At 41.5% G+C, this 17,192-nt stretch overlaps 1 protein-coding gene across 1 annotated transcript in view; it reads left to right on the top strand.

The window, feature by feature from the left end:
- The window catches only part of FBXW8 (F-box and WD repeat domain containing 8), a 53,148-nt gene that overhangs the window by 15,928 nt on the left and 20,028 nt on the right, over positions 1-17,192 (top strand). The window contains exon 5 of the mRNA XM_085326109.1: positions 10,506-10,663. Within this exon, the coding sequence (XP_085182235.1) occupies positions 10,506-10,663 (158 nt within the window). The remainder of the gene's footprint in view (positions 1-10,505; positions 10,664-17,192) is intronic.

The raw sequence follows: 17,192 nt of genomic DNA, 5'->3' as shown, positions 1-17,192 counted from the left end.
ATATCTAGTTGCAGCATTCTTTCAGTCCCGAAGAAGTAATTTAATAGCTGAGGTTAACAGAAGTCAATTTTCTTCTCAGTATAAATATCAATTATCTGTTGCAGTTAATGATTATGTCTCCAGTCTTGCAAACACTTATGTACGTGCTTAGCTTTACATGTGAATAATCATAGGTTTCATTGAGACGAGCCATGCATGACTCTGAAAGACAGAGATGTCTGTGGTGATCTTTAAACTAATTTTGTGTATTGTATTTCCTGGGGTTTTCTAAGCAGTGACTTGTGGCATCATTTACCCTTTTCTTCTGTAGTCATGTTTCTGCACTGGAGAAATCAAGGGCCGCTCGGCTGTGAGCAGGTTTTTGCTGCCTGACTTTGGGGCGCAGCTGCAGCGCTCTGGCTCGGCTCTGTCGGGCCAGCCAGGCGTCGCGTTCTGCCTTGATAGCTGGAAACTGCGGCAGGGRATAGCAGCTGCTGCCTGGCTTCAGGATGCTCCACTCGGGATCTTGGGAGAGCAGAGAATGGTAGAAAAAATGAGGAGGAAAAAAAAAAAAGAGGGGGAGAGAAAGGCTCCTCTGGCAGAAATGCAGGGGCTGTCACATACTTGGGATCTTGAACTGGCAGATCTGATCCTGCATGCCTCATTGTAGTGCCTCGAATGTTGCTGGAAAGAGGAATTACAATTTTTTATTTATCTATATAAAATATATATAAATACATATTTTTTTTTTTTTGCTTTAGAGATTTTCTTAATCTTTCTGAAGAGGAATTCATCCTGTCTATCCACAACCCGTATAATTTACAACATCCTGTGACTATGAGCTGTAATACATAGACGAGGCATAGTCTGAACTTTATTAACTTTTAGTAAGAAGGTTAAAATGAGCCATTCAGGATTAGCTTTTCTTTAAAGAAATGCCCCTACTTTCTTGCACTTCCCTGTGTTTTCTCCATCTTGCTGCCAAAGCTCAACCAGGAGATGGCAGAATATCAAAGACTGATTAAGTGCAACTTGAGCTGTGAGTGGAAGGCGGCTGCTCGCGGCTCCTCTTTCTAAGAGCCTTGCGTTCGCTGTCTGACATCAGATAATTCAATCTGGCCCGCATGCGGAGCATCTTGTGTTTATCATTAAAATTTTATCCCAGTGGTTACGATGCTTGTTTTCTGGGTCAGACCTTGAATCCCTTTTCATTTGAGACAGTGGTGTTTGTGGTTACCTCACTCCCAATCAATGTTGTATTCACCAGCCTTTCTACAGTTACATGTCTCAAAGGATCACCTTTAAAGAGATGTTGTCCCTTCTCTTTCCATATTCAACTCAAATATAGTTTATTTTCTAAGTCAGAGATTATTCAGAAATYATATTTCTGCTTATTTGGGTCTTAGAAATTAGCATTGATTAGGTTCACTGTGCCTAAATATATATGGTTTCTATACAGAATGCCTTTTGTTATTAAAATCTTAAATCCATCGTGATTCTCTAAGCAGAAATACAGGCAGTCAGATGAGTACCTTTTTTTTTTTTCTTCCCTTGGTAGTGTTGATGGACACAATGATGACACACTGATGGACATCTGCAGTCAGAGGTTGGGTTGCCTCAAGATACAGATCTCTAGAATGAATCTGCTAGTTGTTTGATCTGTGCTGTGATTGCTTAGCGCCTGCTTTTACTGCTGCTGTTTATAGCTCTGAAAGCTTTCTCCATTAAAATAACRGAAGAGATGCATAGTAAGGCAACTGTTCCAAAGGCTAAGAAGCATTAAGGTACTTGACACTTTTTCTTTCTTCTGTTTTCTTTGACTGAAGAAAAGGTGGTAGATTGTTAGTTAAGCACTTGTATAAATGGAGATCTAGCAGAAGCTGCGGGGAGTCCTGCCCACCTTACAGGCTGGGCTTGCAATCAGCCCTTGACTCTTCTCTTTACATTTTAAAATTCAGAGGTTCCCCCTTTCCCCCAGTAAGTACTGCCTCCCTCTCTAGCTATCTTACAGTTTAGAGTTGGTGGCTCTGAGTGCCTTGTAGATCAGCAGAACACTGCTTCCCTGTTCAGGGAGGAACAYGTCCAGTGCAGACGGTGTTTCTTCTTTATTTGGGCAGGGATGCTTGGCAAAGGCAGAAGAAGTGCTTTTTAAAATACCCTGTGTTTTTAGGGGAATCGTCCGTTTTAGARGTCCATTTTGTGACGCATTTCAGTTTTGTCATGTTGAGAAACAGAATGTGCTGTAATAACTTTCATATAGCAGCCTTCGTTTCRGAAGAGTCTTCTGGGTGTTACGCTTGAAACATTGCGATATCGTGGAACAATTTGGGCCTTTCCAGTTAAATCGTTTTGAGGAACATACAGACCCATGAAAGTAGTTGCCGCTGCATGGTAGATTTTTTTTGTTCTGAGRTAACCTCCTGCACTGCTTTCCTTTTGCTCAAAGGTGACCTGCAAATGACTTCTTTTAAAAATGCCTTTTAGCTTCATAATGATGTGTGAAACTAGCCCAAAAGGCTTGAAAATACTTTTCTGCACTTTTAAAACTTAATGTCAACTCTCATCTTTTTTTTTTTTTTTTTTTTTGCTATAGGGCTTACAGAGTATTCTCAAGGCATTTATTATTAGCTCTTGCATCTTAATTCAGCATGCAGAACTGAGGAAACCAAAATATTAATTAGTCACGATAATGAATATAAGTTAACAAACTGAATTTTTAAACAGCCTGACTAAACCCCTTCCTTAATTAATTGCTTAAATTTCACTTGTATAGTGTTACAGCTTTGATAGGTTTCTCCCTCTGCTCCCRATGCCTGAGAGCCTGAATGTAAAACGAAGCGGTAAGAAAGACCGAAGCAATACATGCCTTTTCCTAACAACGGCACGAATGACTGAAGAGTCCACAAAAGGCTTGGAGACGCTTGAAAGGAAGTAAAAAGCGTCAGGCCTYGTTTTTTCACATGGGTCATCTTCAGGAGGGTTGCAAATGGGATGACATCATGAGTTCAGAGGGGCCAGAAGACAAAATACTGGAGTTAGGTGAGGTTAGGTTAAGTGACAAACACATTGGCTTCTGTGTCACCTTGTGAAAAAACAAGGTGAAACCAATCGTAGTAGCTTGGTACTGACTCTAAAGCTCCCTCTCCAGTTCTGCCTGAGCGGTAGGCTATTGGTTTACCTATAGGTTTTATTGGGTGCCAAGGATTGYGTTGCCGCAGTGAGGTGCGTTGCACGCGTAGTGATGCCTACTGTTCTGAAGCTGCAGCAGTTGCTTTTGAGTTTGTAAAGCTTGATTTTTCTGCTGAGGCCCGGCTATCACCTGCTTCTCACCGATGAACTTTTTGGGTGCTTCATTTTTAGTTTTCACGCCTTACAACCTCTGGGCTGTTGCCATCAGCACCTTAAAGTTCAACTGAGGTTTTTTCTCTCTGCTGTTTGCAGTGTGTTGCTGTTTGCGTTCCTTCCAATACCTAAACGTGCCAATTTACTTGTTCTTCAAAAAGTGTTTTCTCTCGTGTGTCTGGAACTGGGGCCRTTGTTTTGTTTGATGCAGTGTACCTTACACCTTTGTGAAACAGTAAGGCTGATATAGCAGCAGTACTTCCCAGATCGCATCGTAATTCCTCATGAATTCTGTCGAAAGGAAACGTTTTTCACCTCCCTGGTAGCAGCCTGAGGCAGAACCCACAGTAATATGTCMTTGATTGGAGCAGCCAGTTCAATGGACTTGAGCTGACGCAAGCCACTAGAGCCTCGATCTAGGTGATGGGGGATTGTTGGCTTTAGAAAAGAAAAAACTAGGTACAGTTTGACCTTCTTTAATTTCTGCTTTGTAAGTGATCGTTAAAAGGTTTTGCTTACCATTTAATGTTTTGCTTGTTTCTATTCCTTTGAAATGTTGTTTGCTGTACTTAAAACTGAAAAAAAGTGAGGTATGTAGAAATACTAAGGATAGTGAAATGTTAATTTTGTTACAGATAGCAATGATAAGCCACRGAAGAGCTGTATGCTATCCCCAGCAGCTTAACCCGCCTTCTAGACTGTAACTTCCAACATGACCTGTTAAGGATGAGGCTGTAAGCTCTCTGCAGCTGGGTTTCTGTAAGGGTGGCCAGAGCTCAYGCTTCAGTCATGAACTAGGAAGTTAGGTTCCAAGCAGAAGAATTTGGGAACCGATCTTGGGGATGTCCAGGATACATTTCCTGCSTGTGAAGTGTCGCACTGTTTCCAGATCATCTTGGTACAAGTCGGTCTTTTTCTCAGGGCCATTCTCTGTGTAGCAAGCATCCCAAAATAATTTGTGGTTGGAATCATGGACATTACTTTCCTCCTTTGAGTTCTATTTTGATAGTTTCAAGTGCTGATTTTGCTTAATCTCCATCTATTTTTTTTCTAGTGTTGTTTGAGGTGTAGCTTTCTGCCACTCCACTTAATAGCAGATAGTTTCCCCTTTTATATCCTGTTCGTAGTATTTTTTTTTTTTATCATTGTGTTCTACTTATATTCCTTTCGGCCATGTGAAGTAGGGCTCRTTATTCCATCATTTGCATTCTTCAACTGCTACTGGGCTGCTTTTATTCTCTTTCCATTTAGAAATCCCTTAGTCGAGTTGTCTATCTCTTARGTATGTAGTGGCAAAATCCATGTCCCTAAATGAGGACATGGGAAGGCTTGGGAATTTTTAACTTTCATCCAGCCCTACTCTGTGGGGTGTGCAAGATTGTGGTAAATGAATCTAAGCTGTCTGTCACTGCCCCTCACCAGGAGGAGTTCTGAGTCTGAATTTTGAATATAAAGAAGGTTAAGGAACCCATTTAGTATTTTTGGTATAGTGTGTTTTGCAATTCAGATAGCTTCTAACTTGGAATGTTTTTGAAGAAGAGATTTTTGAAATGAGTTAGTCATTTTCTTGAGGCTTGCAGAGCAGAAGAAGCTTTTGAGAGCAATTTGATCAAGCTAATGGAGGCATTTGCAGACTTGGGTTTGCACGTTTAACTGAATCTTGTTCTTAAACCTACTGAAGTGGTCRCTTCCTGAATACATGAACTAACTGACACAAAGGACTGGTTAGGTGCTTGTGGTGGAGTAAGGAGGAAAGATTGAGATGCGCATTGCAGCAAAACAATGCAAAATACTCATTATTTTGCTTGCTTTTCAACAGACATCCATTTAAACTGAACTATAGCTGGAGATTGTTCCTGAGCAAAATTCCTACTGATTTCAGTAAAATACATGACATTGTAAGGATTTCATAATAAGATCTTTTGAGTATTAACAGATGGTCACTGACTGCTTGAAACAAAGTTGTTGGATTTTTTTTGTTTTGTTTTGTTGATCACCGCAGGTATCTGGAAACTAAACAGACTTTGCCTTCTGGAAATCAAACCTGACTGCGAAACAAAGATTTTCTTTCTTTCTCTTTCCTCTTTATTTTCCTGCKATGAGTTCTTTAGAGAAAATATGAAAATGGAAACTCATTTGTGAGGTGCCTCATCAGAAATCTTTGGTGTTCAGACCAGCTTAGTGTAGAAAGACTCAGCCTGCAAGGGTGTCCTTGACGTAGCCTAAATGGGCTTGCACCAACATCCAGTTTCACCAGAAGCCCGGTGATGGTCTAGTCAACGCACTTGTTTGAAATAATATTCTGCACTGCCAACAGCACGAAARGCGAGAAGGAAAGCGGTTTGCTGCTGCCATGCGCTGAATGAATAAAGTCTCTACTGTTTAGAAAATGCTCCCGTTAACAGTTTCTCTTTTGTGTATTTGTCAGTTTATATATTAGTTGCAGTTATACTTTGCACAAACACTAATTAGACAGCCATCAACGCACAGGGCCAAAGGCTTACTAACAATGCAACTGTGATAGCAGTGTCTTAATTGGTTGAGTATAATTGTCATTAGGCAACGATAAAGACATCTGGGGCTCTGGAGAGAGATCAGCCTCCCCCTCCGCCTCTTCCCCAAATTTGTTCTGGCTATTGCTCGCCAACACAGTTGAGCTTTTTCAGATGAGATTCTGTGTTTTGACCGGTTTCCTGATGTTTTTCTCCTTATGAAATTGTCCGCCTCTTCAGCGCCACTTCATTAGAGCGGTACCCAGCCCCGGTGGCTGCTTCCTCCCACGTGTGCTCTGCTCTTCACCACCTGCTGCCCAGCCACCGTGGGACCTCGGCAGCTTTTAACCCCCAGCCCCTTCTCCTTYGGTCTTCTGCTTTCATTCACGTGGAAGGGCATGAGGAAACTGTTCATCTCGTTATGACGTTACTGCCAGTAAAAAGAAGTCAAAATGCTGTTGATTAGCAAGCAGGTATTTTTATTTCTGGTATGTTTGCAGGTGCYGTATGAACTTATTTATTTTCAGCTCCTCTATAATGTATGCATTCAAACTATTGTTGCTCCATTTCAGCAAGGTTTTTATTCCTGTCTGTAAAGCTMGAGTGGAATTTGCAGAGCAGTTTTTACAGATGTGTACCTACCTGTCCAGARCTGCAGAAATTAGAAAAACATAGCCCATGTCTGTCTTCTGTCACTACTTCCCACTTACACACTGAAGTGTTCAGAGCATCATTTCCCCCTGCCTCCTTTTCTTTCCAGGTTTTGGAATAGGATTACAAATGGGGAAGTGTTTTTCTGGTTAGCAGGATTTTAATAGTTGAGGACTCTTGTTATCACCAAGATTCTCACAGGATGGGTTCGAGCTGCAGGAAGATCTTGAGAATTCTTTTGTTTTTTAAGCAAACATATGAACTTGGAACTAAATTTCCACAATGCCCTCTGGGCACRTGTTGATATTTATGGAAGCATGTGTGTGTAAATATATTTTTAATATGTAACGTAGAAACCAACTTTTCAGTATTTGAGAGATACACGTCTAAATGCCTYTGTTTCAAGAAAAGTAAGGTTTTTTTATGGGTAAACCAGGCTGTATTTACACATTACTGAAAATATTGAGAGTTAATCCTGTCTTTCATTACGGTAAGTGTAAACGACTTTTGCTTGACTGTCCGGAGTAAAGCGAGTTCCTCGAGTGARAGGTCTCTGGTGGACGCTGTAAGAGGAGGAGAGCTGTATTTGGTGCGTGATGAGAGGAGGGTGCAAACCCGGGCTGGAAGCTGGACACTTTGCGGATACAGTATTTTGGAAGGCTTCGGGTATCTGGGGAGGGAGAGACTTGTGATTGTRAATTTTTTGTTTTCTGTTCCCTCTTTTGCTCAGGAAGGCAAGATTTTATACATGCTTGCTAAGTAAGTAAATCAGGTAGGGTTTCCAGTAATTTTTTCCCCCTGAATTTGACAGCCAAGCATTTCTAGCTTTGTATTAGAAGGTAGTGGAATATGTATCTGCCACTGAACTCATCGTCTCAGTACCTCCAGTAGGAGGGGAAAAATAAAGAAAAATAGCCATAGCTGAATTGTGTTGGTATTATAGACAACAGAATCTATTTGTGGTTATTTTAAAAAGAAGTTGTTTCACTCCAGCAGAAAGGTGTGTGAACTTTAGGTAGTGATCTCAGTACAAAAATCAGTAACTGAAATAGTTTAGAGGGCTGTGGTCTTCAGAGGTCCCTTCCAGCCTCAACCATTCTGTGCCTACTCCGMGATGGAAGACTTAAATCTAGGGTTCCTTCATTCAGTAGCTAGTAAACTAGTCTAAATTTTCATGGGGAAATGTAAAAGTTGCTGTGGTAGAGAATGAGTAGAAATACTGAAATTGTCCAGAAATAGGGTCTGTGCAGTGCAGCATATTTTTCTGTTGAGCCATATATTGATAGGGCAGATTTGCCAATTATCTGAGATAAAGCAGCCTTTTTATCTTTTTACTGCAAGGCAGTATTTTAATAGTTTAAAAGCCTTTTGTTGTGGTTACAAATTGAAAGTATGTTGCTCTCTACAACAGCATTAAAAGCATGGAGTTGAACCATTAAATTTTTAGTTCTGATTTGGCTTTATCTGTGTTTGAAATTCTTCCAGTTCAGTTCTGGTACGAGCCCAGTGTATGCTGGAAACGGCCAACAGAGGAGGTTGTCAGCTGAGAAGGTTTATATCTCTGCTTTCTCCATTCTGGTTCCCTGCTTAAACCTAGACCTTCACTCATGTTTCCCRCATGGTCTTGAGGCAGCTCTGAGCCCACTGGCTTTGTGTTACGGGGTCCTTGCGGCGGCGGAACAGCACAGCCTCGTGGTATTTGGAGGAGAACTTYAGCAGCATGTACCCCTCAACCACAAGTGAGGAAGAGGATGAGCAGGAGAAGGCTGCAGGGTGGCGCTGCAATGTAGCACCCACCAAGCGTAGGCAGTTCYGACATTTCACAGGTCTCAGCAAAAAACACATGAGAATTTTGATCAAATTATTTCAAACTGGTAGCCAGAAATGTGTTGTGGTTCCGGTTCATTCTCAGCTTGACAGTATGGATGGTTCAGATTCTTCTTCAAGAAAAAAAAAGAAAAGGTGATTTGAACTAAATTTTGAATCAGTTAAATTCTCTTTTTGAAGAAATGTAAGCACTTTTTGTGGTACTGCAATGCTGGATCTTGAATTCAGAGATTACAGTCAACATTAATTTTCATGCGTATTAGCATGTCTTGAGGCCTGCAGCAGTTGTTACATGTAATGGAGAGAAGCCAGGAGTAGTGCTTATAGAATTAGCAAACCTTGTGTCTCTTCTTTATAGCCTTCATCTTCTCTCTTCTAAACCCACCACTTTTTTTTCTTTTTTTTTTATGTCCCTAGGTTGGAGTAGGTGGCAACGAGCATGCGCGTGCACGAGGAGACACTTCTTCGTTCCGTGTTTTGAGATAAAAATGAATATTCTGTCACTTAGCTCTGTCTCCTGTAATGGTCTTTGGGGTCTCCCTTGCAGTCCACTTTTCAGCATTGTATATCAACATGAAAATTTTGACTTCTTCCTGAGAATAATCTCCTAGCCTTTGCAGTCAGGGAGGAGAAGCCTGACAATGCAAATCTKACTGACCTAGGCCTCAAAAGGGAAATGAAAAGCAGTTCAGAATTAAATGTTTCCAAAATCTGAAGAGTCTCTTCTGCTGAATGGGACTRCAACAAATCTTAATGATTATCCTGATTACCTGGATTAGCTTGAATAAAATTTCAGTTGCTTTTATCTCAGGAGTTTAAAATTGATCTGAAATGAGAACTTTTCAGTTTTGTAAACTGAAGATGTTTGCTATGGACTAATCTGAACAGCTTGTTCTCTTCTGAAGGAAAGGTTTTGCTTTGGTTTGGGAAAGATTCTTTCCTGCATTGCTGCAAACTGGAAATGAAGGCAAGGTTAACAGGGGGATTTGGGCCTTGYTTGCAAAAGGAGGACGAGGGAGAAGTGCTGCCAGACCTGATTCTCTTTTACTCTGGAGTAGAAAGCCTTTAAAAGGAAGCTTGGGTGACAAGGACTTGGTTCTTCTCTCTTTCTGCTTCAGTGCAGGGAGTCAATGTGCATCTCTTTCCACTTGGCAGATTTCATACCCTCCCCCAGCACTTTAATTGTGTAAAGTGGAGTATTTTCACCCAGAGATGTGGCAAGGAATACCTGTAGCTGTGTTGTACGGTACTTTCCTAAGAACCAGGTAACCTGAGTTGAGGTGTGACATCTCCAGCAGYTTTATTTAACACCTTCCTTCATCTCATTTGTAAATGACTATTTTCTTAACATAATTCTGCAGAATTGTGGTGTTTTCATCAAAAACATAGGAGACCCAGACTTCTGCCCKCTAGATTTTTGAGGCTGGGAAGAGTCTTTCCTCTGAAATATGTTTGGTTTTTTGTTGTTGTTGTGTGCCTCAGCATAGCTAGCATAGAAGGAGTTGTTATGCGCTTGCAGTGTTACAGCCTTCATTCATTTAAGTATATTCAATATTATCTGAGAAACTTATTTCTATTTTTTGTTTTTCTTCTTAGCAGAGTAAGCTGTAGTTTACATGATATTTAAGTAAGTGAACCTTCTGTGAAGCAGGAAGCATTGCCTTAATTCTAAAGATAATACTTMATTGTACGAATAAATGTGTCTTCAGAGATGTAAGCAAATCTGATCCATTGACAAGGTATTGAGAAGTTTGTTGCTATAAAGAGCAGTCGTTTCGATGGTTGTCTGCATGTGAGTGCTTGTATGTATGTGCATAAATACTSTGATTAAGCAGCTGTGCTCTGGCACAATTGCAAATGTTTAAAGACCGAAAGACTGAAGTTTTGACATGCTGTAATTTATATTTCTTACTGATTAACTTTTCCCCTTGTGCTCAGATCTCCATGCATTCTATCTGTAAAGTTAGCATTGATAGGCCTGTGGTTGCAAGATCGTGTCATTCTTGTAGCTCCATTTTACCTACCTGTCTTAGTAGACCTGAAAATGGGAATAAAATGATTAAAGTCAATGGAATTCTATAGAGGTAAACATGGTAAAAATCCCTGTAGGACCTGTAGTGTTAGGTTTTGAGATGCTTCTGATTTTCTCCTCCATTCTCCAGCAGTGACCTCTTTTCAGATGTTTTTGGAATGAATAATAGCCTCCCTTTCCAGATATACATCAGGAGAAGTGAGGTTGTGGGACACCCGCACCTGGGACTACACAGCCCCCATCCTGGAGCCGGTGCACGGTCCTGACGATGCTGGACCTCCGCCACATGTCTCCTTTGTGAGGATAAACAGCTCTCTGGCTGCGGCGGCTTACGAGGATGGTAAGTAACCACAACTCTCTTCCCTGTGTGTGTGTGTGTTTTTTTTTTTTTTTTTAAGAAGAAAAAAGCTTTACAAAAACGAAGCAGCTGTGCTCAGCTTTTTGTGTGTCTGTAATCCTGTGTACACACGCACTTGCTTTTATGTGAGAAAGTTGGCCAATAACCCTAAATGCATTAGGAGGCATTGGAACATAGCACCCATTAAAACTGATGTTTAATTCCTCCTGGAACCACTACCTAAAGCTTGAGTGCCAGGCTGTAGTCCAGCCAAGTTATCTTAAGCAAATAACTTGTTTTGCTATAAAAATATTAAATATTCTTCCATCAACCTTCCCCTCTGCCTACCCCCACTTAGGGTGCTCTGAGGCTTTGTTATGGGAATATTGATAAACATGCTTCTCTGATTAAACTGTACCCTCTCTTGTTCCTTCTGTAGTGTGCAGATGCACGTTTACTTAACTGAAATACTAATTTACAGTGTTGAGTTACTATATGAGGGTGGCAAGGAAATGTCTTTTTTTTTTTAAGTACGTGCTTTGATTAGAGAAATAAAATGTGTGACTTAATATTTATTGAAACTAATAGAATCCTGGTTACACGCATTGTTTCAAATATACTTAGATGTGTTTACAGAATGGAGAGCAAGAGCCAAACATCAACTATCTAACTGCAGAACGTGGGAACGGCAAGCGGAAGAGTCAGGTTTGGACAGTGTTAAACGATCGGGGTCTAGTGAGCTGCCCAGGCAGAGCTTAACTCCTCTCGTCTGTCTTTGTATTGTGTGACTTGACACTTAAAAACCTGTCCTTTGGTATAAATATGACTCAAGAGCGTTTTAAACTTAGGGAATTCTGTACACATGCATTYTTGGATGCATGTGGAGTTTGCATAAAGCTGGGCGTCCTTATTCTTTTGGGTAGAAATTTTAATTAACTGTCTGATATGAGGACAGTCACTCCAGTTTTGGAACCTTGGTCAAAATAGGTTATTTTCTCTGTCAATAGGGAATTATAAAAGTTGATTTTATAAATGCTCACCAGCTGGGATCTCAAAGCTCATATTTACAGTTCGATGGAGAGAAGTATTTTTAGCTTAGTGGAGGGGGGAGACTTTGAAGAGAAGGTGTTTGGTGGTTCTTTGTTGCACTTTTGCAACTCCCTTCCCTCTTTGTTTGTAAGTTTGACTAACACAGCGAAACCATCTGCTCGTGTTGGAGGTGGTGCTGTCAGGCAGAGTCTAGACTTCGCTGCCGAATCCCTGGCTAGCGGGCTCGTTCAGATAACATCGGTTTCTCCCAGCTCAGCGGAGCGCACGCCGCGATGTCCTTGGCACCCGATCACGGGGAGGGACTAACCGGCGGGCTCCGCTTGCTCCGTGCCTGCCGTACAGCGCTATTTTGCTGCTTCGGTAGTAGCAAACTGCTACCCGAGGCACATGAAATAAAGCGAGGGGAAGGCTGTGTCGTATTGGGATGCCTGCATCTGAAGTGAATTGCAACTCCACGATGGCACTGAAGAAAAAACTGATTTGTGGCTTCTGGTGAACGCTTCCGACAGTGTCAAACCTCTGAGAAATAAGCTGCAAGGAGAGGTAAATGAGAGAAAAAATGTGTGGGGAGAAAATGAAGTTCCTTCCGCCCATGCCAGTACTCAGTAGGGGCGCTGCATGTACACCTGGGGCAGCGGGACTTGGCAGCTYGATCCACAGTTGTGATTTTTGAATTCCAACCCACTGGCCTCGTATTTCTTCTGCCTTGTTTCCTATTGTCAGCGCTGGCAGGCGTCCAGTTTGATTTTACCACTAATTGTGTTGCACGTTACCGAACTGAAATGAATCAAATCAAAATGCTTTTCCTGGAGCATTAGAGAAAGCAGGCGAGGGTTCTGGGTAATGAGCAGATGCTGCTAATGCAGGGACAGGAGAGGCCGTGCCAGGACTCCATCTGCTCCATGCTTGCCTGGCTTTGGCCGTGAGCCACGGCTTTTGGGAAACAGCAGTCTCCTTTAGCCATCAGCCTTCCCCCTGTCCTCCGGAGCCTCATAGTTTGACTTGAAAACACCGTGGTGCTACGAGAGAACATACTTTTTTTAAATGCTGTGAATCGCTCATGCGTGCACGGAAGGGGATGCGGTGCTGCCCCGTCCGCAGTAGTCTTGGATTTGGGAAGAGTTTGGGTTTGGGAGGAGTTGSTGATACTTCACAAGGTGCAAAGTAACAACTCGAAGTAAAGGCGAGCGGCTGCTGCGGTGATCAGAGGTGGGCTTGCTYGTTGGCAGGCTCCACAAAGGGGATTTTGACAGTGCTCCTTTCTAGGACTAGAAAATCACTGTCTTGTCCGCTATGCTCTTAAAGCTGCTGGTGGTGGTTGTCCCCTCCATACCCTGTTCGTGGTGGTCAAAAATGGGGTGATATATTTGGAGCCCTCTTCTAAGTGCCACAACATGCCGCAAAATAGCGAGAGCAGGAAGCGGAGGCTTCCCTGAATAAAGGAGTCTTTGARGAAAGCTACCTACCATGCGGYGCTGTATTTATTCATACTAGATATSATGGAACTAGCACAGTATACTGAAGTTAAACTTCTGACTTACCTGTGCATCTGACTATAGATGCAAAACTCTTCTCTTTTCATTAAATAGTGAGTGTCTTCACGTCAGGATTGGGGAAGTCTGTCTCTTGGGTGATCAAGTTGGGAATGAAATACAGACTTTCTCATCCGTCTTTTTTCTGAATGGACTATGCAGGGATAATAACATTTAGAAMTCTATATAGTAAGAGTTGTGGGGATAAAAGCCTAACAACATTTGCTCAGCACCGAGGTGGTAATAGCAAGTGTAGAGGCAGGACTGCTATGGTTGAGGTCTAGTCTCTTGTCGCTTAGTAAATTGAGTAGTGATTATACCCTCTGCGAGCTGGGAAGCGGCACTGCAGTGAAGACAAAAATGTGYGGGTTTGGTTAGTTGATAAACACCAAGCATCTGCTAAAGTTAGATTTGGTATGTGCTAATGGTTCCTCAAACTAGAAGTGATTTGGGGGGAAACTCAGAATTCAAGATAAGCTTTGAGACTTCAGGCTGGTGCTGTTTTCCACCTGTGTGTTTTATTAATTATTTGTATTTTGTAGAAGTATGATGTTACCTGAAAAATATAAGGAAGAAAATTAATGTTTCCAACTTGGAAGAAAAATACTTAAGAGTGAGGTTTTTTTAATCCATTTAGCTTAAATCAAAATAGATCAGGAACATGACCTACAAACAGGAACAGTATCATAGAGATAATGTGAATTAGCAGATTCTGACCTTTCTGTGTGGTTGCTTAGGAGCTGAATTGAATGAATACAAAACCCCTGAGCAGGTACAGATTTCCTCCTGTAGCGTATGTGTATATATAAATCTGTTTTTGCAGTGTGTCTTTGTTTTTTTATTTTKCTAGATACAAATTACCCTACACCTTCTGTAAGGCTGACAGTACAGCGGTACTTTTTYAAGGAGGAAAAGCTGACGTGATGGGTTGTTAGGGTCTGAATCTAGGAGCTTCTGCACTAAAACACAGACCTCCCTCCGCTTCGATGGAGGGTGGCCGACGGCAGGTAGCAGCAGTCRGCAGCCGTCCTCCGTTGTGGTTAGCTTTTAGAAGGAGCTGTGACATGCCAAGATAATATTTAGAAATGTGATTTTTTTTTTGCCTCTTTGTACAGCCTTTCCCTGTTGTAGGATTAGAGTACTTTATACAAAGGAGACACTTTGTTTTATGGCAGAAATGTTGCATTTTGCACCAGAGAGAGAATTCTGTGAGAACAGATGTAAAACGAGCTGCTTTTGCYGGATGTCTTTTGTGCTGTGAAGAAGGGAATATGTGAGACTGAGACTGTTGATACAGAACAGCTTCCAGTCACTCACCTTTGCTATAGAAAGAGTATATGAAAGACTCCGTTGATGCTTTCTAAAGCTGGACTGTTGTCAGATTCACAGGGCACTGGTAAGGCACAATAGACTTGTAGTTAAATGTTTTATCCAAATACCTTAATCATCATCTTGCACTTCAGGTTGTTTTTCTGAGCCAAGCTGAAATATAAGCAAGGTGTAGAGTCTGTGTCAATTTGAGGAGTTACTGTTAGTGTTCAACTGGAGTAATCAGAAAGGTGAGGCAGATTTTGGCATATTATGAAAGTGTTACTTATAATTTCAATGAAATGACTTTCTAACACTTTTAAAACTCCAATATTCCCCCCCCCCCAAAAAAAAAAAGATACTGTATGCTTACAACCTTAGCTTCACCTTAGCAAAGATTTTTTTTTTTGGGGGGGGGGGAAATGAAGCATTAGCCACTGCTGGAGGCAGGAAGATAGCAGTGATCTCATCTGCACTGGTAAATCTTATGCCTATTATTTTTTTTTATGTCGGCACACCAATAACTTTAACTGTAATAGTGGCCTTTCCTCTTTTTTCTTTCTCCCCCACCCCCCTTTGGCAATCTCATCAACATGATTGACTAGGGCAAAGGCTTGCACACTAATAAATACCTTGCACTGTTTCTGGAGTGAAGCACTCTTGTTCTTTGCATTCCTTTTGAAATCTCCTTTTCACTCCTTACGTCACACTCCTTCACTAAAAAGCCTTAACTTATGACTGTACAAGTCATTTATTCTTTTGATGTTATCTGAGATGTGCACCACATTGTGCATCAAGTGTTGCATATGCTGTGTTTTCCTAATGGAAATTTTAGATGTTTTGGACAGACTTTGCTATTAAACATCTAGCAAAAAGGCACGTACCTGCCTTATACAGAGCATAATACTGCCTGACCCGTTCTCTAGGTTTTCTTCTTTGGGGCATTTCAGATAAAATAGTAACAATGTTTTTTTTTTTTTTTTTTTTTTTTGCCCAAATTAGGAGAGCAGAGCTCTGAGTTTGCTGTCTCAGTTTGCTTGCGTGGTCTGGTATGACTTGGATTTTTTTTATTTTGTTTTGGTATTTTGCAGAACTTTAATACGCTCTGTAAAAAGAAAAAAAAATAATTGGTGAAATATCCATTGCAGAGGTGTACAGAAGACTTCATGGAGAGCAAATCAGCATCCCTTTTCCCTTCACAGAAGTGGCCTTTAACTGGGAGAACTGTTCGGGGAGGGAGGGGGATGAAATTGGGGTCCTGCCCAGGGGACCTTAGCAGTGATATTTTGATGAAAAATTTGATTCTGACATCACTGAAATTTCGATGACTGTGGGTTAAACCTGCCGTCGGACAAGCTGTACGAGGGGTCAGGCTTCGCCCGTTCCCTTCGTCCTGGTGTGGGGCCGTGGGTACGCCGGGACGGCCCGGCCGTGCCTCTGCTGAGCCTCCGCGCTGGGCAGGTTCATCTTCCAAGGAGATCATAGCCTGCGCTGTCATTTGTATTTATTAACTTGTTTTAAGCATGTGTGTGTGCTGTGGGCTACTGTTCTGTTTTTTGAAACCAGTTTAGCAGTTATTTACCTTTCAAGCAATTAACGTAATTACCATTATGCTAAGAAGTAATTTTGGGAAGTTCTGCTCTGAGCTCTTACGACTCCATCGGGACAGTTTTAGTCGGGGCTTATCTTTTTGATGGAAGCCTAATTGCAGATTTGGCTTTGTGTAAACAAACAGAGGCAGCTAATTGTTTAGGCAAATAGCAGATTAATTTAAATATGCATCCCTAATAAAACAAAAATGGTCCCCATTATGGCGCTCATTCCCATGGCGAGGAATATAAATATTCAATGGGAGTGCCATTAGACAGGGATCTTAAGGATTATCTGCATTATTTCACATGGGTAGCACTTTCCAGATACCAAATAATCTTTACAAAAGCAAACATAAATCAATTTAAACTCATTTAGATACCATTTTGCTATGTGCAGTTTCATTACTACACTCTTGCTTCGCCTCCTTTGGGACATCGGAGGAGTGTTTGCAAACTGGCATTGGTGCCCATCCGCAGCTGTCTGTCAGAGCTTTTATGTCTCCTTTTGAAGGAAGAGCTACCATTAATCATTTCATCATTAATGGCCATGCTAAAGTAGAAGGAAGGCTCCTGCAGCTCCAGTCCTGTCTGTCACGTTTGAAGATTGCTTCTCTGTTAATTCAGTGCAAAGGTGGCCCTGAAGTCTCCAGTGCTCTCTGGCCCGTCTGTTCTGCAATACGCTCCTGATTGCTCGATGTTACTCCTATTCAAATCTTTGGCTTAATGCATCATGCTTTTAAATAAACTATTGGTGGTCTGTGCAGGGAAAACCTGCTGATTTGTACTCTTATATTCTTTGGGGTTTGTGTTCTGTAGCTTTCTAAAAGCACTGAATTCTCTCTTTTTTTTTTAATTTATTTTTATTTTTTTAGAGCATCCAGATTAGGTGTTTTGCTGTTGGTTGCAGAATGAGTGTTGAAAATGGCCTTGAAATCCCTAACCTGGTTGCTCTGTTTGCAGAGTTTTAGATTCTTCACTCTATGTGAAGAGTAAATTACATAAATTTGAATGTGGATTCTCTCTCTCTCTCTCTCTCTCTCTCTCTCTCTC

Source organism: Rhea americana, unplaced genomic scaffold, assembly GCF_003343005.1.
Source record: "Rhea americana isolate MKP2758 unplaced genomic scaffold, rheAme1 scaffold_128, whole genome shotgun sequence".
Classification (NCBI taxonomy): Eukaryota; Metazoa; Chordata; class Aves; order Rheiformes; family Rheidae; genus Rhea; species Rhea americana.
Note: the sequence above shows the minus strand (reverse complement) of the source record. Positions and strands in the feature narration are given on the sequence as shown.